Source organism: Eimeria maxima, genomic scaffold, assembly GCF_000499605.1.
Source record: "Eimeria maxima Weybridge genomic scaffold, Emw_scaff126, whole genome shotgun sequence".
Classification (NCBI taxonomy): Eukaryota; Apicomplexa; class Conoidasida; order Eucoccidiorida; family Eimeriidae; genus Eimeria; species Eimeria maxima.
The window spans coordinates 1-20578 of record NW_013564259.1 but is presented as its reverse complement, the minus strand read 5'-3'; the positions used below and the strand labels follow the sequence as shown (position 1 = coordinate 20578).

Below are 20578 nucleotides of genomic sequence, written 5' to 3'. Positions count from 1 at the left end.
GTTGACGAGGTCCGTAGGCAAGGATCACGAGGGCCACTGAAGGGGCAGTTTTGCTGCTGCTGCTGTTCTTTATCTTTCCCCGGTGCTGTCTTCTTTGCCTCTTGGCTTGTTTTCAGCTATTTTATCTCTTTTCATCTGGCTCAAAGACAAGCGACCCTTCTGATTGCCTCTCCTCTCCCCACAGTGATCTGCCTTCAGCACCCGCTGAAGAGCAGATAACCGCCGTGCTCGACATTGTGCTGAGCTTCATCCGGTTGTTAACCTCGCTTCGCCGCATTCGGCTGTCTGTACAGCTGAGGCCTTTCGCAGTTAACGGGACCTTATCTGCGCCCCCTCATCGGCGGCGATCAGTCCAAATCGACCTCTTCTTTCTGTGATCTTCTTTGCCAGTAGCAGTAGCAGCAGCAGCACGAGCAGCAGCCGGCGAAGGAAAGAAGCACCTGAAGAATCAGCAGTCTCTGCTACCTCATGCTCACCTGATGTAATGCTTGCGTTTGGAGTGGCTGCGAGGTTCCATACTGCTGTAGGCGGCGCCCTATTGCCTGATAGCAGCACAAGAGAGCAGCAGCTTGCCGTATAGAGGTCTCTATCTGCTGCGCATTCTGTCTGAAGGCAGCAAAAGCCGCATGTGGCCTCCAGGCTGTCTGCGTCGCCTGCAGGCGCCGCGGCTGTTGGGGAGGCAGCCGCTGGTGCTGCTGCTGGTGTTGCTGCTGTTGTTGAGTTGTTTATGTTGGCCGTGCAGCAGCAGAAACGCGGTTTCTGAGCACCAGCAAGATGAGCAGCAGACTGTACAGCACGAGGAGCACACTGCGCAGCAGCAACCGCTGCAGATTGCGCAGCAGATAGTGCAGCAGGTGGTGGAGCAGGTACCGGTGAAGCTGCAACAGATGAGACACTGGCTGAAGGTTGCTTACCGTAGGTATAATCGAAGTGCGAAGAATGAAGCGAAAATACAGACAGAAAGCGTTAGAGGCACATCAAGAGGGAGTTCACGATGGAATCGCAGATATGGAGAAGTCGACAGAGGCAGCATCAAACGGGAAAGAAGTCACGCGTTGCTTGGTAGGGAGCAGCAGCAGCCTGCCGCCTCACAGACCCGCCGCATGCAGCTGGCATCATTGATTGCATTGGCTTCTGCGCTGCTACTAGCAATTAAGGTGCTCCAGCAAGAAAAGAGGCTTTCTAGGGAAGAAGCGCGCTTGGAGGGAGAGTTGGAGCAGCAAGACGATACAGCAGCAACGAGGAAGCAGCTCGAGGAAGCAGGAGAGAGGGAACAGCTGACGCAGCACTTGGCACTGCAGGAGATGTATGTAGCAAAGCAGCAGCAGGAGCAGACGGAGCAGCAGCTGTGGATGCTGCAGCAGCGCATGCAGATGCTGCGCGCCCGTCATGCAGAAGCCCTCGTCCCCATGGATGAGCAGGCAGCCCGCACCCTCGAGGCTGCTAAGACTCGACTTGCAGCTGCAAGGGAAGGGAGAGAAGAGGCACTAGTGTCCCTAGAAGCCTTCTCGAAAGTGCACGGCCTAGAGGAGACAGAAGCTAAGGGGTTGCTGACCCGTCTGCAAGAAGAACTAAGGGAGGAAGAGAGAAATGCAGCGCTCATAGATAGCTGCCTAACAAGGGGCCGCCAAGCAAAGACAGTGGATGAGATGTTACATGCAAAACAGTTGCAGCTGTATGCACTCGAGAGGGAAATTGATTTTATTGAAGATGAACTACAAGACTGGCAGGAGACAAAGGTAGGGGAACAAAAGCGGCACGAGGAAGAGGAGACAGCTCTTGATGGAGACCTCAATGAGCTAAAGGAGCTGCAGACAGAGCTGGAGAACCGCACTGCTGAGGCCATTAAGGCAACTGAATCGTCTGAGGCAGAGAAACAAAAAATAGAGAAAGAAATGGACGAGATAGATCAATTGCTACAGCGAGGGCTTGCGCATCTTGACTTCTTTGACCATGCACCTGATTTCTTCAAAAGAAAAGACGAAATGCTTAAAAAGGCAACTGAGATGCAGCAGAGCTTTGCCGATGAGCTGCACGAGCTCGTGGGGGCACCGCGCAATGATGCAGCAGAAGCAGCGGCAGCAGCAGAAGTCGGACAGGCGGAGAAAGGAGACAGCCAGGATGATCTTAGCGGCGCCATCTCCTCCCTCTACCCTGAAGAGGCGCAACTGCTAGCAACCAAGAAACTGCTGCGCCGTCTGCACAGACGCAAGTCGGAGGTAGAGGCAGAACTTGCAACTTTTACAGATACCAAAGAAAGGACTCTCTTGGCAAAGGCCATTAGAAACTTAGTTCTTGCACAGGCAGACGCACCAGTGGTCTTCCCCGTTGATTTGGTGGAAGACTCGGACAGCGCGGAGCAGGAGCCATCTGCAGAGGACACAGCAGAAGGTCCTTCTGGTGCTGCAGCTGGGGAAGGTGGTGCAGGTGGAGCAGAGGATGCTGCGGAAGACGAGGAGACGGTGGGGGAGGGGTTGATGCGGGCTCAGGAAGAAGTGGATTTGGCTCGCCATCGTTTACGAGAGAGAGAGGAGAGGCGGCAAACACTGGAGGCAGAGTTACGGCAGTTAGAATCGCAGATTGCAAAGGCGGAGTTGCAGCAGAGGGAGCATCAACGGCAGGTTCAGTTGCTGAGAGATGCTGCTGACGACAAAGTGAAGTTTGCTGTTGCCCATGCAATAGCGGAGGACGATATGGTGGAACAGCGGCTCATGCAGCTGGAGAAGGCACTAAAGATGTTGCAGAACCACGCAGCAGTGGAGCGCCGCGAAGCAGAAAGAACGGCAGCAGTAGTTACAGGGGGCGAAGGGAAAGACAGGGAAGGGGAGAAGCTGCAGCAACAGCAGCGGCAATGCGAGTATGCAGATGACGGGGTCCTAATGGGGATGCGGCAGATATTTGAACAACTTCTTGCTATCCGTCTAGCGGAGAGGACAGCCCATGATGATATATGGCTCAACCGGCAAAAAGAAGACCTTTTAAAGCCTAATGTTTTTAAAGAAGTACTGCAGCAGGCAGTAGCAGAAGGACCCTCCTCTCCTGAGCAGCGATTGCTGTCAGAGTCCTGGGCAGAATGGACAGTAAATGAAATAGAGAAGCTGCAGGAGGAGCTGAAGGAATCAAAGGAATTCACTAAGGCGGTACAAAAGTGGTTAATAGCTATCACCAAGGCAGAAAACATAGACTTGCATGCTATTCATAGAGACCACATGGAGGCGCTGACTTCGCTGCTAAGGGAACAGGAAAATCAGGCCTTCTGCGAGCAGCGCCTTAAGGTGCTGCAGCAACGCACCCCAGAAGCCATTAGGAAACGGATAGAAGCGCTCTTTATGGAGGCTTTGAGGGAGAGGGAACGCAGAGAGGCGCTCTTTGGGGAAAGCATGGAGGCAGAACAAGTGCTGTACGACGCACATGTCAAGGCTATCCAGGAGCAGGGTAAGAGGCTACGGCGATTGAGGAAGTTAGTTGAGACATTTAAAAGAAAGTATGCCCCTCTAGAAGGTGCAGTGCTGCTGCATCCCCCAGGAGACCCCCGACCGAGGAAATTTGTTCACTTCCCCACCGGAAGCAACAAAAGATTTGCAGGAGAGGCTGTCCCCTCTAGACCGCAGCCCTCCTCTGTCCGCCAACTCAAGGACGGATTTACGGTAGAGTCTTATGACGGCATCCTACAACTAAGCAAGAAGAGCAAGGCTTCTTACACTCCTTAATAATATCCTACACCCTTAGGGTACAACCGAGCCCTCGGCCGGCTGCGATCGCATGGGTGGAGGCCAATGTATATGGGGTTTAGGGTTTAGGGTTTAGCCGGCCTTACGACGGTGTGTGGCAACGCAGTTGGAACGGCAGGGGCTTTCTAAAACCTAAACCCTAATAAACCCGACATACATAAACACACAGGCGCGCGTCTGAAGGCAGGAGCCACCGGCAGTGCAAGGCCCCTCTCCCGACGCCGACAGCGTCAAATGGCCTGCATACCTGTCTCCTTTCCGTCTCCTCGCCTCCCTCGTCAGCACCTGTGCCGCTTCCGCCCGCTGTCTCTCCCGCTGTCTCCGTTGCCGCCGTCTCAGCCTTAACCGGAGGTGTGTAAGTTAGATGGCCTTCAACAGCAAAGACTCAGTTTTTCGTGCTCTGATGGTTTGCCTGCGGGGCAGGACCGAAGGCTGCACATTGCTAAATGCTCGAGGCAGAAACTGTCTCTAAGTCGGTAGAAGCCAGTGTCTTGCTCCCGCTGTCTTCTCTAGCAGCCCCTTCCACGACCAAATTCAAAGGCGTTGTTCGCCAGGGGCACCCGTCTCTCTGGCGGGTGACCTGCTGGCTGTGCATTAACTGGAGTCTGTCTCTGGCTGTGGCCGTGCACAGCAGCACACTCTCCTCGTACAATAATCTGCATTCTTTCTAGTCTTCGAACGATTGGAGAGAGCCGCAGAGGCGATTCCGCTGCAGCTTCTTCCCCTCCCAGAGGGAGCGGATATTCTCATGCAACCGGGGCCCCACAGTTTGGGGCCCCAAATGCAGCTCGCAGGCTTTGCGAGGCCGACGTTGTAGGCCCGAATGGATGAGGCGCACTTGGGTTTTTATGAGTTGCGATTGTATTGTAATTCGTTTGTTCCTGCTGGTCTCTGCTGTCTCCAAAGGCGTCTCCCTCCTCCTATCTGTTTGCGTGTTCGTTGTGGGGTTACTACATGCATCCTAACAGACAGGCCAGCGTCCCACAACAGCCCCAAGCCAGTCCCACATGAGCTGCTGCATGCAGAAGACTCTCCTTTTGTCCGTAGGAGGGTGGTTAGAGTTCGAAGGCCTAAAGGGCCTCGAGGTGTTTCTGAGAAGTCCCAACAATGCTTACAGGTATCTTTTCATTGCATATTTCCTCAACTGATACACCCGAGCTGTCCATTAAGGGAGTACGACACTGCTTGCAAATCAATTAGGCGGAGTTGTACGGCGTAGCGAGAGGAGAATAAAGTGGCGTATAGAGCTACAGAAATATAGGGGCGTGAATATGCACGAAGTTGTTTGAAGAAGGCTGAAGTGCATGCATAAGTGGAAGCGTGGCTACTCTGATAGCTGCCTGACTAGCGCAAGGTTCGCTGCTGAGAAGCAGCAATACAGCAGATAGGATATTTAGTGCTCTCCTCAGTTGTAGATGTGCAGTACAGCCCTCTGCATGCGTCATTTCAGATGACTACAGTTTATGGTTTAGGTTACATAAGGCTGCAGAGAATTGCAGTTGCCTGTCTTCTTAGTGTACGGTGGCTCTGGGTAGCTGCAGCGAACAGCGCCTGCTGCCGCCGGTGTCTCCGGTTGCCATAACGACTCACCAGCTGCCTTCCCAAGTTTGCACACAAAGCCTTTTATAAACTAGAAGAGTAGACGAGCAAGCACCAAATCAAATTGACAAACGTTAGAGCAGCAGTAGACCCTCAGGATAGTAACAGCGGTGCGCAGACAACAGGAAACGCCGATCCGTTGTTATATTATCTGCTGATGCACACACCTGCAACGCGAGCAAACTGCCTGCCGGCCAGCAAAGTTGTATTGCTCGTTTGCGCGCAGGCATGAGGGATGCACGAAACAGGTGATATTAAGGAGAAATACAGCTTTTCAGAAAAGGATACATGTGCTTATTAGGAGCTGTAGGAGGGGACCCTCTGAGCTTGTAAGAACTATTCATACATAATCAGCTAGCCCCTGCTGCACTGTCCCAGGACATTTAAACACTAAAACCTACACGTGAAGACTGAAGACTTGTGCCCCTGAGGTAACGCTCGGCGGTTCTCTGGCGTCGTGTCCTAAATCCTAGGTATACCTTAAACATCTAGTCAAAACTTCCTAAATGCGCACTTTAAACTTCTTTGCAAGCCAAAACCCCTCCAGGGGACTGCGAGTTGTTCTGCAGCGCGTGCTGCAGCAGCAGCAGAGCATGTGCAGCAGCAACACTTACCGCAGCAGCAGCACGTGCTGTAGCAGCCGAATAACCTGCTGCAGGGTGCAAACCTCAAAATCTGCTTCTCACAAGCTACTTAAGCAATCCTTGCAACAGCTGCAGCAGCCTCAGCAGAACTGAGCGTTGCTGCTGCTACAAGGGCTTCACGAGGCGATAAACGCCATGTATGAGAGGCGGGAACTTGATGGGAAGTTCAGACAGAGGCTCATATTGACCGGTCAAGAACTGAGGATGCTCAGCATACAGCAACATATGCACTTTAAAGACAGAGCAGAAAAAAACCAACAAGACGTCTCGCATGCAGACGGAAACAGGAATCAGGCGACGAATACTGAACAGGGAGAAAAAGGAGAGACATGATGGAGACCGACTGCTGCAAGGAGACAACAAAAAGAGCAAAGAAACACACCGATATACTATCTTCCCCATCATCAACCTCAAGAATACTAGGGCTGCCGCTGCAGTAGCACCAGATGACGACCATCGTATACGCCGAAGGCAACTGTCTGTTGGCTTCAGACACTGCGGGGCCTCAGGAAATGGTAACGCCTTAGCTGCTGACAGAAGCGCGCTTTCTCTCTGGTGCTGAAGCAGCACCAGCACCAGCAGCTACTGCTGCTGTTGTTTCATGGTGTGTGGGGTTGACGGAGGACCCGTTCGCCGGTGTATGTATGTATGTCGTTGTACGGGATTACACGCGTCTCTGTGTTTTGGACGGTTTGCTATCCGACTTGGAAGACTTCTTCCTAAGCTTCATGACATTGGGGAGGGTGAGACCAACGAGTTCATCGAAGGCTCGGACACGTTGTGCACCTGGAATTTCTGTCATTACTTCTTCTTCTTTTTCTTCTGCGGTCTTTCCAGAGTCACTGCGTGCTGGAGGCGGCAGCACTAGAGGGAGGGAGAGGCGGTTAACAGTAGGGCAGAGTTCTGCCTCACGTTTGTCTGCGCGTGAGAGCGTATCTTGGCTTTGTCTTTCTGACTCTGCGAGGGCCTCCATATTGGCTTCATGCACTTTTTCGATTACCGTTGCATCCTTTTCATAGTCCTTCTGTCTTCTGAATGCCTCCCACAGGGCATTCAAGAAGCTCGCGCTCACCTCGTCCCTAATTTGCTCCTTTGTGATCCGCTCCAGCCGCCGCTGCCTCTCATCCAAGTATTTAATTGCCTCCGATAACCGGATAAGGTAAGCATGCGCGTTTATTAATGACTTCGGGAGGTCGTTTTCCCAGTAGTTGGCGGCGGCAATGAAGGCCAGTCCCTGTTTAACCTCTTCGCGGTTCTGGAGGTATGTTCTTCTCTGCTGCTTAAGAACAACTAACTCGGTTTGCACTTCGTCATATCGGCTGTTTGTATACTGCTGTTGCAGCTCGCCTGAAGGGCCCTCAACCACCTTCTCCATCAATACACCCAGTGGCAGCTCTTGCAACCCCTCCTCCAGACGGAGCTTCCAAAAGGCGTTTCCTGCTTCCCCACTGGATAGCCGCATCTCACTATATAGCTCCATCAGCTCCTGTGCTCCTACCACGTACTCATCTGCAGTCCTCTCGAGATGGTAGACCCACAATTGCTGAGGGTCCGCACTCTCATCCACTTGCTTAAACATATCCGCCGAGAAGTCCGAGTGGCAGCTCTTTATCATCCGCATTAGCCTTACGCGGTTATCTGCCTTTCGAGCGCGGTCTTCAACAGCGGCAAACGCAAAACCCTGAGGGTCGCTTGTGCGCCTCGCTATTGTTTGCCGCAGCAAGTCGACAGCACGGAAATCTTCTTCTACCCGCTCCTGCACCTCGGGAATTACTCGGCCTAGCCAATCCAACTCAGCAGCAACTGATCTTTCTGCCGTTGCCTTATCTTCTAAGTCCTGTTCTGCTGCTGCTAGCACCGCACGAGCCTGTCGCACCGATTCTGGCTCAAGCCTAGCAGCAGCGGCCTCCGCTTCCTGCACCAACACCTCTTGCGGGCCTGGGATCGCAGCAGCAGTTGTAGCGGCTGCACCGGCATCTTCAGCATTACCCGCAGGAGCAGCAGCACCAGCAGCAGCGGTAGCGGTCTCGATAGTCTGGAGCAGCTGCTCGGCTAACGCGGCACCGCTGCTTCCCTTAAACTGGAGTTCCTCTGCTGATGCTGTTGCCTTTGCTCTTAATAGACGACAGAGGGCATGCGCTACCTGAACCTCCTCTGCCGTCCCCTGTTCAAGCAATAATGCCTCCGCCTCTAAAGTCCTCTCTCTAGTTTCTAGCCGCAGCAGCTCTTGCCGTGACAGCAGCAACTCCATCTCCTCCGGGTACATATTCTTCTCGTGCTCAATATAAGAGGGGTTCTTGATAACAGAGGGTCTAGGAGTAACGACGCGGTTAAGAAAGTCCATGTTCTCCTTTAGCACAGCAGCTGCTTCCTCCAGGGCCCTGTCTCTTACTTTGTACATTGTCGGGGCAATTGTGAGTTCCTCTAACTCCTGCTGTAGTTGCTGCTTCTCTTCTTGAGCCTTCTGCACCTCCTCCATTAGCTGCTGCTGATTCGCAGGAGATTTGCGCTCCTGCTTCTGCTTCTGCAGCAGCTGCTGCAGCTCCGCCTCCAGCTGCTGCACCGCAGCAGACACAGCAGCGTCCTCCGCTGCAAGAGCCTCTGGTTGCTGAGCTGCGGTTTCTGCCTTCAGCTTATCTAGCTCCTCCTTGCTACCTTTTAGCAGCTCCGTTAACTCATCGAGCTGTTTCTGCTTGCTAGCAAGAACGCTTTCCACTGATTCGGACTGCTTCAGCGTTTGTAGTGCAGTCTGTAGTCTGGTTTCTTCTGCATCTAGCATGCTGCTTTCCTGCTGCAGCTGCTGCAGCAGATCTGCTGCTGCAGCATCATCTGCAACGCCCCACAGTAACTGCGCTACATCCAGGCTTACATGCGCCTCGTAGTTAGCAGCCAGCGCTGCCTGCACCCGCTTGCGCAGCGCCTCGAGTTCCTTGGATTCATGTGCCTTGGATTCGGCTGCCTTTGCTGCTGCCTTAGCCACAACGGTATCTCGACGTTCTTCTAGCTGCAGCAGCAGCTCGCTCGTCTGTAGCATCTCTATTCTAAGGTGCTCCAACTCCCTTGCTGTTGCTGCGCAGAATTCCTTCTCCCTCTCTATTGCATACTCAGCAGCTTTCCTGCTCTCCGCTGCCACCAAACCCTGTTCCAACTCCTTCTCATGGGCAGCTGTTGCCGCTGCAGTCCGCCGCTCAGCCAGCAGAACATAGGCAATCAGCAGCCCCAGCAGCGCAGTGCTGGCATACCCTGCAGCCGACGGCAGCCACTGGTCGCCGCGGTTGCTGCTGCTGCGGCTGCTGCTGCGGCTGCTGCGTGAGCTGCCTCCCCTGCGCCCAGAGCTAGCGTGGGAACGGTTCACTGAAGCAGCCGATCGCGAAGAACGCCGAGACCGGGGCCGAATAGAAGCCGTTGAATCGCGGTGGCGGGGTCCCATACTAGCTGTTGGTGATGAGTGTGTGGCTGCTGCTGCTGCTGCACCAGCTTCTGCTATTGCGGAAGGGCTCTCCAATGCCGCCTCCACCGTCTCCGGAGCCGACTCCCCCACCGCCGCGCCCCTACAATACGGCGCTGCTGCTACTAATACACACATAAACACCACCACCAGCAGCAGCCTAAACCGCTGCAAAACACCCCCAACAGACCCCTCCATCCTCACCCAGATATAGTCAGCATTTGTAAACATGGCTGCTGGATCTTTGTTACTCAAATGAGGAAGGAACACGCAGCGGCCGCTGTTGCTTGTGCTGCTGCTGCCCCTAGGGCTGCTACTGCTGTCGTTGAGGCCGCTGCTGCAGCGACCTGCACCCGATTCTATTCTTTCCACAAGCAGATGCACTCCCACCGAAATGGCGACAACTGAGGCCGCCAGACCTGATTGGGATCGCGTGGGATCCTGTGGGATCCAGTGGGATCGACTGCCACGCGGCCGGCTGGCACAGCTGCAAGGGCAGCAGGCTAGGCCGCTAGGATGCCTCGCAACCCCTAATGAAGTGTGTTTACAGAAAGGGAAGGACGCAAAAACGTTTTTGGTAGGTGTTCGTCCTGTAGGCGGCAGCAGGGGTCGCCGGTGCAGCAGGAGGAGTAGCAGCAGCTGGTTTCGCTGCCGCGGAAGCCCCTAATATGAAGAGGTGAGGTGGAGATTGTTTTAAGGGAGTTGTAAACTGTACGAGGCAACACTTCAAGAGGGAACTGCCGCTGGTTACTCTGCACACTCATCGCCACCGCCACTGCCCCCACAAGCGGTGGTGTTCCTTCCTACGTCGGCAGCACGGCGTGGCTTGTTGGGTTTTCCCTCCTCCCAGGATTTCCTTTTCTTCTCCTTAACCCCTCTGCACACTGGAAACAAACGACCAAAGTCATTCAAAGGAGGCACAGCTGCCGCTCACCTCAGGGCTCCTTCACCGGACGGGCTCAGCAGCCGCCGGAGCCGCAGCAGCGGGAGGCGCCTTGCTGGGGCGGGAGCAAGGGAGCGCCAAAGGAAACGGAAAGGAAATAGTATTCTTAATGGTATTTTACTAAATTTAATGGTTTTTAATGGCACTATTAAGATGTATAAACGCTCAAGTTGCAGCATAGGGCAGGGGCAGTTGGTAGCTAGGGACGAACAGGGCGCCAACCCCGTCAAGCCGTGTTGTTTGCAGGCGTTGCAGACTGCTGTTTGCACCTAAGAGAGAGTTAGAAGAATTCCTTTTACATTTGCTTTCACAAGCCAACCTCGCACAGGGGTACGAAGGCCCCTGCAACTCGTATGTGCATCACACGAAGGGGAGCAGCAATAGAGGTCTATGCTACCGCCGCCAATTGGACTGAAAAGAGACACCTAACACTGTATAGAGAAACGCAAAAAGGCTTAGAGCTGATAAAATTTTAGAAATTCAAGCCGAGTTATGGGGCAGTGGCAGGTGCGAACAGAGCAGGACGCGGAAGAGGACGTTAGGGCGACTGAGATAGATATAATTAGAGCGACTGAGATAGATATAGTGAATGTAGGGTTTTCCAGCTGCATATCAATAAGAACACTTTAAACGACCACTAGAGACCAACTGCCGGCTCCATATCCCTCCAGGTCACTGCTGTTGCCGCAGGGCCTGGGCCTGCAGCCAAAAGATGAAACAATCTGCAGTCGCCTCAGGTACAAGAAGGAGTTTGCAACAGCAAGAACAACAGTGTGTGGTGGGCTTAGTTTGCTGTTTCTATGCAACATGCGGTTTCTCCACTCTCCTGCCTTTTGCGGGCTTAAATGCATTTGTAGTGCCGCCAAGAAACGAATTAAATATACTTGAAACACGGGTCTATGATTGTACACAAGAACTATGGAGGTAAAACTGATCCAAAATACTTGACAAAAGACTTAGTTAAATACAACGGACCTTCCTGAGTCTGCACTCGTCCTGAGCTTGGCAACTGAATAGTCTGCCGCTCCCAAAGAGGTCGCAGCTAGCCACTTGTTGCAGCTCACGTTATTGCAACACAGTGTGCAAGAAAGCTCCACATACCTCATACAAATACAAACATGCTTTGCCACTCTACAGTGCTTGTATATACTGTCTACAGTAGCTGTATACGCAGTTGTTGAGTGTGTCTGCTCGCTTTCCGTTGTTTGTCTACTGACGCAGCGTATGGAAGGTTCATCCCTATCTATGTTGTTGTGCCTCACCCGTTTTGAACGTAGTGACAAATGTAGTCGCATAAGAAGCTAGGAGTATAATGCGAACAATCGTGGAGGGAAAGGGGAATCATCATGAACAAGTGTCATTGTGCAGGGCAATGCGTCTGGATGTACAAGACAACGTTAATGATGCCGTTGATTGATTTCAAAACGAGAAGTATGCCGTATCTGCCAAAGAAAGAAGAATTATTCCATTCTCGTTGTCTTGGCAGCTCTTTTTAAGGAGGTCCGTGGGTTAAAGATCGACGTGGACGGTGAAATGCGTTTCATTATAAGTAATGGTGAGATCTTTTTACTCACCACCAAACCGCATAGGGTTCTTTCTCGAATGCTGGATACTTTGCTTCCTTTCCGTGTCAGGGATAGCGAGCAAAACGGCAAGCCTGGGACATAATAAATAAAGCTCCTTCAAACTACAAGTCTAGTGCTACTGCGGCGCATCCTGAGGAGAAAGAAACTCTCTCCTTCAAGACCTTGTGGGCTACCAAGGTCTTTAATGTCTTGTGCATACGAAGAACCTCACAGCCAGACCGCCTCTGATTGTTCTTTGCCTTCAGCAGACAGCTTATAGACGGAGTGTTAGTTTAGCTCTCGGTGCTATAGAGGAGCGAGGGATCCGCCGTATTGCTGGGGAGCAACAAACAGAATACAGACACTGACAAATGGAAGATGAATAAATCTCCCAGCTCGGGCTTTTGAGCCTCTAACAGACAATAAACCATACCTGCCGTGCATGCATCCCTGCATGCGTGCACTGCAGCAGCATCTACGGAGAGACAGCCAAGCAGGAGGACAATCAGAAGCATAGACAACTGTAGGCCTTTTTCAGTCTGGAGGCTGCCAGTGACAGCGCGTGGGCTGCAGTGTTCTATCTGCTAGAGTGTCTAGGAAAGAGACAGGAAGAAAGCAAAACAGAGACAGAGGAGACAAACCGAGAGAGGAATCTGATAGAAAGGCCCCGTAAAGACGCGGGAGGCGATTTGAGACAAAACCTTAGATTTAAGTCCACTAAAATAGGGAAATCAGCGGCAAACTGCCCCCACGGACAACACAAGCAAACACATACGCATGCATGCAAGGCCAGAAGAGACAAAGCAGCGAGCAGCACGGAAGGGAGTCACGACTTGGGGCTTAAGGCCTTTGGGTCTACAGTCTGCGAGACCCCCCTTCACGTAACCAGACAAACAGGTGAGTCTGGCATGCAGCGCATGCACGCCCCAGGCATATGCAGGCAGCGTGAAAACTACGTGAGCAAATATATCTAGTTAGAAGAAGGGTATGCATGTGCGCAAGGCACTAGACACAGCTTTAAAAAACTTGATGCTGGGGTCTCCTAGGGACGTCGATGGGAACACCCAAAAGTAAGGGTTTAGGGTTTAGGATTTAGGGGCGGAGTTTGGTGAGCCTGCATTGCAGCACCAAGTGCACAACTAAGTGCTGCAAACAAGGAATCAAATAACAGAGATGACAGGAGAGAGGTAGCTCCATTCTTCCTTGCAACGCAAGGCGGCAAAGCTAGCCTGAAAACGCATTATGCATGCAACAAACTTGCACAAAGTGCATACCCGTGCATTGCTTGTCCGTCTATGGGCACATTTCATGCAAATATGGAGCCCGTTGAGCAAAGTCGTATGCACAAGTGCATACAGCCCCTGAAGGCTCTGATAAATATATGCACATATAAATATAAAATTGGATATACGAATATAAATATACATTGCACATATATGGAGATGTTTAAAAAGAAGCAATGCAAAAAGTTCAAGATACAACCCCTACACCCCGCAACCTCCCTCCCCCGCTTTACGCCAAACCCTAAGCCTAAACCCCACAAAACAAACCATAGAGCGCCGGACCTCTGGAGGGCGCAAAGGTCGCGAACTCCGCCACGAAATTAGCCAGTTCGAGCTTGAAGGCATCTTCTCTTTTGTGGAAGTGCTGCTGCCTGAAGCGTAGGGGGGTTACCTGATTAGCTGCTGCTGCTTCTGGTGCTGCTGTTGCTGCTGCTGCTGTTGCATCGGCAGGCACGGCCTCCCGCACGGCCACTAAGACGGCTGTCTCCAACTCTTCAACTCTTTGCTCCAACGAATGTGTGGAGCAACCCCCTGTCCAGTTGCCTGCACCTTGCTGCAGCAGCAGCAGCAACAGCAGCACCGGCAGCAGCAGAAGTATCCTCTTGGCTCTTCAGTGCACCCTAGCCTTACTCTTAACATCCTCCCTGTGGATATTGCTACTGCTACTTCCAATATAGTTTGAAAGGCATATACGGAGGCAGTTGCTCATAACAGATGCATCGCACGCATGGGACGTTCAAATATTCCCAGGTACGCAGACACGAGAGAGAGGCTGCCCACAGCCTCCCCTCCACACCAGGTGTACGTACAGCTGCGAAATTGGCGGCAAAACAACGCAGAAGATGCCGGAGAGCGAAGGCCCGGACTCCAATGCAAAAGAGAGCAGAAAACAAACAAGCCCCCAGCACGTCTTGCTCCTGTACACGCACAAAAAAGCACCACCTATCAACAGAAGCAAATGCATGCACGCACGCATGCACGCATGCGTGCATATATAACCACATGTAATTTGTATGGGCAATTAATGCATATATATGTATATATGTACGAAGAAGCAGCTGCTGCCTACCGCTGGTGTCATTTGCTCGTTGGGTAGCTTCTGCAGCAAAGCAGTGGCAAGCTGCAGCGCAGCAGCAACAGCAGTAAAGTCGGCTTATCGTTTCTTCTGCATGCCTCTTCCCTTGGCTGGAGCTGCATGGCGATATTTGCTGCTACGCATGCATCGGTTACCGCATGGAGTAGGCCGCCCTGCGTACCTGCGCGAGGTGTACGTACACCTGCTGCAAGGAGTCCGCCTGCGGCGTTGCTACAAATAGAGCCTCTGCCCCTTCGGAACTTTCTAAGTTGGGGTTGTAGAGCCCCTGCTGCAGCTGCACGTCTGCTGCGTGCATTGCAAGCACATGGACGCCTTCTAACGCAGCATTAGCGAGTCGTGCTTGCCCAGAAAGGGTTCCCCGCTGCTCCTGCATGCACGTCAGGGGCCACATGGCTCTTGGCAAGCGATCCACCTTAGAGTAAACGAAGAAAAAGGCTTTTAAGCGTACAGCAGAGGGAATAAATCCTAAAGCTTGGACACAAAACCCTAAACTCTCACCAGTGTCATTAGCACGTGGGTGTCTTCGGGAGGCAACCTCTGTAGGAACAGCGCCACGTCCTCTTCCAGCAGGATACCAACTAAAGACAAATAAGCCCCAAGAACTCTGCAGGCACGCACGCGGCATTAGGCAAGCACTCGTTCGCGCATGCACACAAACCTGGGAGCACGGACACACCGTTACAGAGACAGAGTGAAAGCCAAAGAAACTCCACAAACTGACGAGCAGTCCCACGGAACGCATGCATACTTGCACGCTGTACGCAAATTGCGTGAATATTGCATGCACACTCCATGCAGATTGCCGAATATCCAGAGGAAACATAAGCACGCGCCTGGTGGCTCTGCATGCAAACAGCTATCCGAAGGGACGCATCGCCACTTTGGGGCTTGCGATGCATCAACGCCTTGGCGCATAGTGCTTCAAGCTGATGGCTGAGCAGGATTTTGGGGCATGAGGCGCATGTATGCACGGATGGATGCATGCATGCACATACTTGGGCTGAGTAGGGGTCAACGCCATGCAGAGGGGGCGAAGGGCCCGGAGGCAGTCGATAAGAGCAGCTCCCATCCTGTCCATGCAAACAAGAGAAACTTTAATCGCTTGACTCAAAATGAAACGACGGAGGTGCAGCTGCAACTACAACGCAAAATGTGCAGAAGAGCCATCTTCAGTTCCGCATGGTACGACCGCATGCACCGAGCAATGCGTGCACGCGGCAAAAACCGCCTCCAGATCACATTTGGGGTATGTACACCCGGTGTTCGCTTGTTGCTGCAGCGCCTACCATTCGTTGCGGGCCTCTCCCCTGTTTTCCCCAGCCAATTGTCGCAACAGCCTAAGACAAACGAAGACCAAGGAGACAAAAAGGCGAACAACCAATACATCAACGGCGACTCGCGAGGTGTGACAGCGACAAGAAAAAGGAAGACAGCAGCATAAACAGGAGACAGTGAGGCAGCAATGCGCACTGTCAGAATGGCACCAAACTAACGGCCTCCAGGTCCGGCTCCCCTTGGTTCCATCAGCGGTGCGTATTCCGATAAAAAGGAGACCAGGCATAAGCAAGAAACAAGGAGGTGCAGAGGTATACAGTCAAATTGAGCAAAGCGCATTATAAACGCACAATAAACAAACAACCAACATCTGGAGACAAATAACAATGACGTAAACGACATACTTAAATATCTGCATGCCGTTTGTTATCGCAGCGTCTTCCTCCTCCGGGCTCATTTGACGGTCCAGCGTCGCCTGAAGACACAAGCCCTCAACCCTAAACGGCGAGCGCAGTATGCCTTCTCTCAAGAGAAAGAAAACACAAACACCGCAGAAGGCGCTGCAGCAGCTTGGGAAGGCATGCGGTCTTCTAGTGTGAGTTGCTGCCTCCCTTAGTCCTTAGGGTTTCGAGGGGTTGCTCACTGCAAAGGCAGCTAGCACAGTTGTGTACTCCTGCATCAGTGCCTGCGCTTCTTCTTTTGTGAGGCATGACGCTCCAGCAGCAGCAATGCGACGGGAAAACTTCAGTCCACTGCAGCAGAACAGCAACAACAACAGTATCGCAAGAGACAGCTAGAGAGGCACGTCTTGGCACTTTTGGTGAGCGCAACTCGAACCTGCTCTCAGGTACTGCTACTAAAAAGGCACTGTATCCAAAGCATGTAACAGATGCATACAGAAGACGCAGAGAATCCAAGAAATCACAAGAAAGGAGCCACAGCAAACAAACAAAACAAAGAAGAAGCACAAGCAAGGAACACAGACAAGCACAAGCAATAAACATACAACCAAACAAACAAAACAAAGAAATCTTACTCAAGCAATGCCTGTGGGTTGCCTGCTGCAGCTCGCGTCACAGCAAATGCGCAGCGAAGAGAAGGCCCAAGCCATTGGAGGAGCCGTCGCGCCCCCTCCTTCCCAGCGCCTGAGGCTAAACCTCCAAGCATGCTCAACACCCAGCGAACCTGCGGCACCAGCAGCAACGGCCAAGGCGACAATCTACAGGCACCAGCATTCAAGATGCGCATTCGTGTGTATCAAAATCCCAAACCCTTGCGTACACTTTAGCAGAGGAGGAAAATGAAAGAAGCCCTCAATCCCAAAAGCGTGCAACACAGGGAAGGGAGACCGCTACACCCGAAACACTAAACCCTGTGAAGGATGATGGTGCGGGAACAACATGAATAAACTCAGCAGGTAACCAAAAGCAGACTTTCGCAGCGGCAACGCTGGGAGGGACTGCCTGGACGCCTGAGCTGCCTCTGCTAGCTGCCGTAACCGTCTCTCCTGTTGGTTGTCTAACTGGTTAGTTCTCGGAGCAGCAGCTAAGGCAATGTTGCAGGAAGAAAGAGGGAAACCCCTAACATACAGCTAAGGTGTACAGGCAGGTCATGCTGCGCCGGCCTCACCGCTGCAATCGGGAGCGGCTGCTTCGCCTCTGCTACTATAGCTGCGGCAGCCTGCAGCACCCCAAGGCCCACGCTGCATCGCTGCAGCAAGGCAGCTGTGCGTGCAGTTGCGACCTCATTGCTGAGCATGGTCCCGCTCCGCAGAAACTGCTGCTGTTCCTGCTGTTGCTCCTGCTGCATCTGCTGTTGCTGGGCCATGTGCTTCTTCGCGAGGCCCCACAACTGCTCTGAGGGAGCAGCAGCAGCAGCAAAAGCTGCAAAGACACTGGAGCAGCTCTGACTAGATAGCTGCCGCAGGGCTAAGCTGCTGGTGCTGGTGCTGTTAACAGATGCTGGGTTGCTAGAGGCGACAGCTGCTGCTGCAGTTGGCTGTAGCAGTCCTGCACAGCAGCTGCAGCAAGTGTCCAGAAGGGTCTGAAATGCTCCGCATTCCCACAAGTAGGCGCAGCAGGGATTGCGAGTGTCCGCAAAGCTGTACAAACACAGCATAGCAGCCCCAATACAAACCATGAAGTGGGTCTGGAAAGCTTGCTTGGTGGTCTTAATGCCGCGCGCGGTGTACGAGCAGTCCCCACCGCCTCGTGTCTGTGCACCTCCAAAGATGCATGCAATCCGCCGTGTTTCCATCCCTATACAGTAGGCGCCTATATTTGTATAAAAGTATATTTATTCGCACACCTATATATGCACTTAAATGCACGTGTGTGCACATTTCTATGCCAATATTTATGTTAAATATACAGCGAATGCAGTATTTATGCAGGCGCACACAACCCCACGGATTCTAGAAGAACCTGCACCGCCTTCGCGGCTGCACCGCAGCAGCTTGTCTGAGGCAGCTTCTACACTGTATGCCTATGCATGCATGCATGCACGCAGCAGCATGCAGGTGCACGTACACACGGAGAGTGCGGGCGCATGCGATGCTGAGGGCGGGGTGCTGCGGGGCGGCCAGGAGACAATCCGCAGCTAAAGAGACACCTGCATTTAGCACCTTGAGGCCGCCTTCTGCGCATGCATAAACACAGAACAAAACCCCAAACGCTGCCCTATATAGCTTCGTGAACAGCACTACGCTATGTGCACGGCTCTACTACGGATAGGCGCCTGCGTGCATCCAAAGGCGGCTGCTGATACTTGCCACGGGGCTGCAGGCGCATGCGTGCATGCACGCGAAGCCCATCAATGGATATGAGAAACAGGACACCTTCTAGGGTATTTCCTTGAGGCTGTAGGGTTTAAAGGGTGCCAAACCAACCTGGAAGCAGCAGGTCATCAAGCCGTGGCTTCGCGAGTCTCTCTCTGAAGAGATAGGCCTTCGCTACAAGGGAGACAACCCCTAGGCCTACCTCCAGTACTACAGGTGAAGGTAGTTGCTGTTGCGCCTGCAGCAGCAACAGCTGCTGCTGCTGTTGGTGCTTCTCCTGGTCTGTCGCCGCCGCCGCAGCAGCAGCTGCTGCCGCCCCTGCCTTCAGAGCAACTGTCTCAGCTTCCAGCATCGAGAATACCGCCGCAAGCAGACGCAGGAGCTGCGCATACACTCCAGCCCTTAGTGAGGTTGCATTGGATTCATGCTATTCAACGTGATAAGCTAGCAAGGTAAAGGCAGCCAAAAAAACCCTCATAGAGAGAACTCTGGTTGGCAAGAAAACCGGCAACGCTGGCGTAGATGCGATCAGCGCTAATGGGACAGGAGACAGAGGAAACGAAAAAAGAGACGAGAAGAGACAGGAGTAGGGAAAAAGGGAGAGAGGAGCTCACTTCAGTTTGCGCCTCTTCATCTTGTAACACCTGTTTAGGGGGTCCAAGGCGGTGGTTTGCCAGGGCCTCGGGGCCGAGGTGGGTTGCAATAAGGAGCTGTATGTACAGCAGAAGCCAGTGTTGCTGCTGCTGCAGCAGCTGCAGCGTGGCCAGCTGCGCCCTCATGTGCTGCATGTTGCCTCCGGGGGGCGTTGCTGCTGCCAGGGTGGTTTCCCTGGCTTGCTGCAGCAGCAGTTGCAGCTGCTGCTGCTTCGCTGCTGCTGCAGCCAAGGCCCTTGCAGGGACTGCAAAGGAGATTTGCGACATCGACTTTAGAAACTCATGAAGCTGAGAGCCTCCATGCAAGCTAAATATAATCCCCTTGCGCTTCCTCTCGTCTCCTGCCTCCCCCTCATCTTCCCGCTGGCTGCAGGCGCTCAAGCCCCTGAATCAAAGCCCCAAAACTACCTCTGTTTAAATACAGCTCTAATAAGCGGCAATGGACAAGGGGGTTAGAACACATGAGGCAAAGCAACCCGGCAGCCATATATATAATATATGCAAATTTATATAAATAGGCAGTTATATATATAATATTATGTGTTTCATGAGAAGCATGCTGGGAAGTATGCATGCATACGAGTTTAATTCGTTTAGAGACCCTTTGGCCCTGCGGTGTAAGGGTTTAAGGTTTACTTGTGTACAAAGGCCTCGACTAGCAGAGCAGACGCGTCCCTGAAAGTGCGCCACCATGGGGCATCGGCAAGTCGCGTTTGCTGCAGTAGTTGTTGTTGTTGCTGTTGCTGTGGCTGCTGCTGTTGCGGAGACGGCAGTTGGTTGTCTGCAGCGTGCAGCAGACGCGAGGCCCACGAACTCCACGCCCGCAGCAGCAATGCAAGTGCTTCTGCTGCTACAGGGGCCTCCGCAGCTGGACCAGCAGCAACTTCCAGTAGCCCCAAACCCAATCTGCAGACAACAGGAAGGTGACATGCAAAACGGAGACAGAGGATACACCAAGCATATCCTGCTGCCCACACCCAGCAGCTTCGCGCTGCAGGCTCCAGCTCTGGCTGCCTCCCTTCACGTGTATCGCGACCGCATGCAACAGGGACACACTCTTCTGCTAGGTTCGAATTATGAAAATAACAAAAACAAAATCCAAAGACCAAGTAATCAGCCAGCACAGAGAGACAAAAAATGTAGCAATGACTTGCGGTCTGCAAACACCTGCAAACACACGATGGTGACAGCCACCTAATCGTGCCTCGGGGGCTTCGCTGCCTACGCATCCTGCTATTGCGGCTCTTGTGCTGCTGCTGCTGTGTACCTGGCTAGGAGAGGGCACGCCTGCTGTGACAGTTGAGCAAAGAGGATCTCTGGGAGGGCCTCCATGCAATCTGCAGAACAATGACAGAAAAACGAAGGAAGAAAAACGGCTCAAACTTCGCTGTTTCGTCGCGTTCCGCCCCCCTTTTGCCCCATTTTGTCTCATTTTTGTCTCCTTTTGCATCCGCGTGTATCCTGTGCTTCGCTTTCCTCTCAACCGACGTGATGCTCTGTGTCGTTGCTGAGGGCGCTGCCTCCTCCAAAGGAGACACCCGAACTGTGTGCGCCTGCCATATATT

The 20578-nt window shown here is 52.8% G+C and overlaps 3 protein-coding genes across 3 annotated transcripts; 1 reads left to right on the top strand and 2 right to left on the bottom strand.

Annotated features, from left to right (window-relative positions):
* Window positions 1–626: 626 nt before the first annotated feature.
* EMWEY_00015770 (hypothetical protein, conserved) lies at window positions 627–3710 on the top strand (the record flags this gene model as incomplete). Its single annotated transcript, XM_013479634.1, has 1 exon — window positions 627–3710. One exon carries the CDS (start codon window positions 627–629, stop codon window positions 3708–3710), a length of 3084 nt encoding a protein of 1027 aa, XP_013335088.1.
* Window positions 3711–6638: 2928 nt separating this feature from the next.
* On the bottom strand, window positions 6639–9620 carry EMWEY_00015760 (hypothetical protein, conserved; the record flags this gene model as incomplete). The annotated part of the gene is made up of 1 exon (XM_013479633.1): window positions 6639–9620. One exon carries the CDS (start codon window positions 9618–9620, stop codon window positions 6639–6641), a length of 2982 nt encoding a protein of 993 aa, XP_013335087.1.
* A 3840-nt stretch (window positions 9621–13460) lies between these two features.
* On the bottom strand, window positions 13461–20350 carry EMWEY_00015750 (hypothetical protein; the record flags this gene model as incomplete). The annotated part of the gene is made up of 16 exons (XM_013479632.1): window positions 13461–13766; window positions 14023–14130; window positions 14283–14333; window positions 14470–14676; window positions 14808–14913; window positions 15305–15379; window positions 15596–15646; window positions 15989–16059; window positions 16228–16336; window positions 16621–16769; window positions 17214–17685; window positions 18113–18221; window positions 18472–18742; window positions 18975–19398; window positions 19650–19919; window positions 20281–20350. Coding segments are annotated over 16 exons (2849 nt in total), but the record flags the coding sequence as incomplete, so codon positions are not given.
* Window positions 20351–20578: the final 228 nt, after the last annotated feature.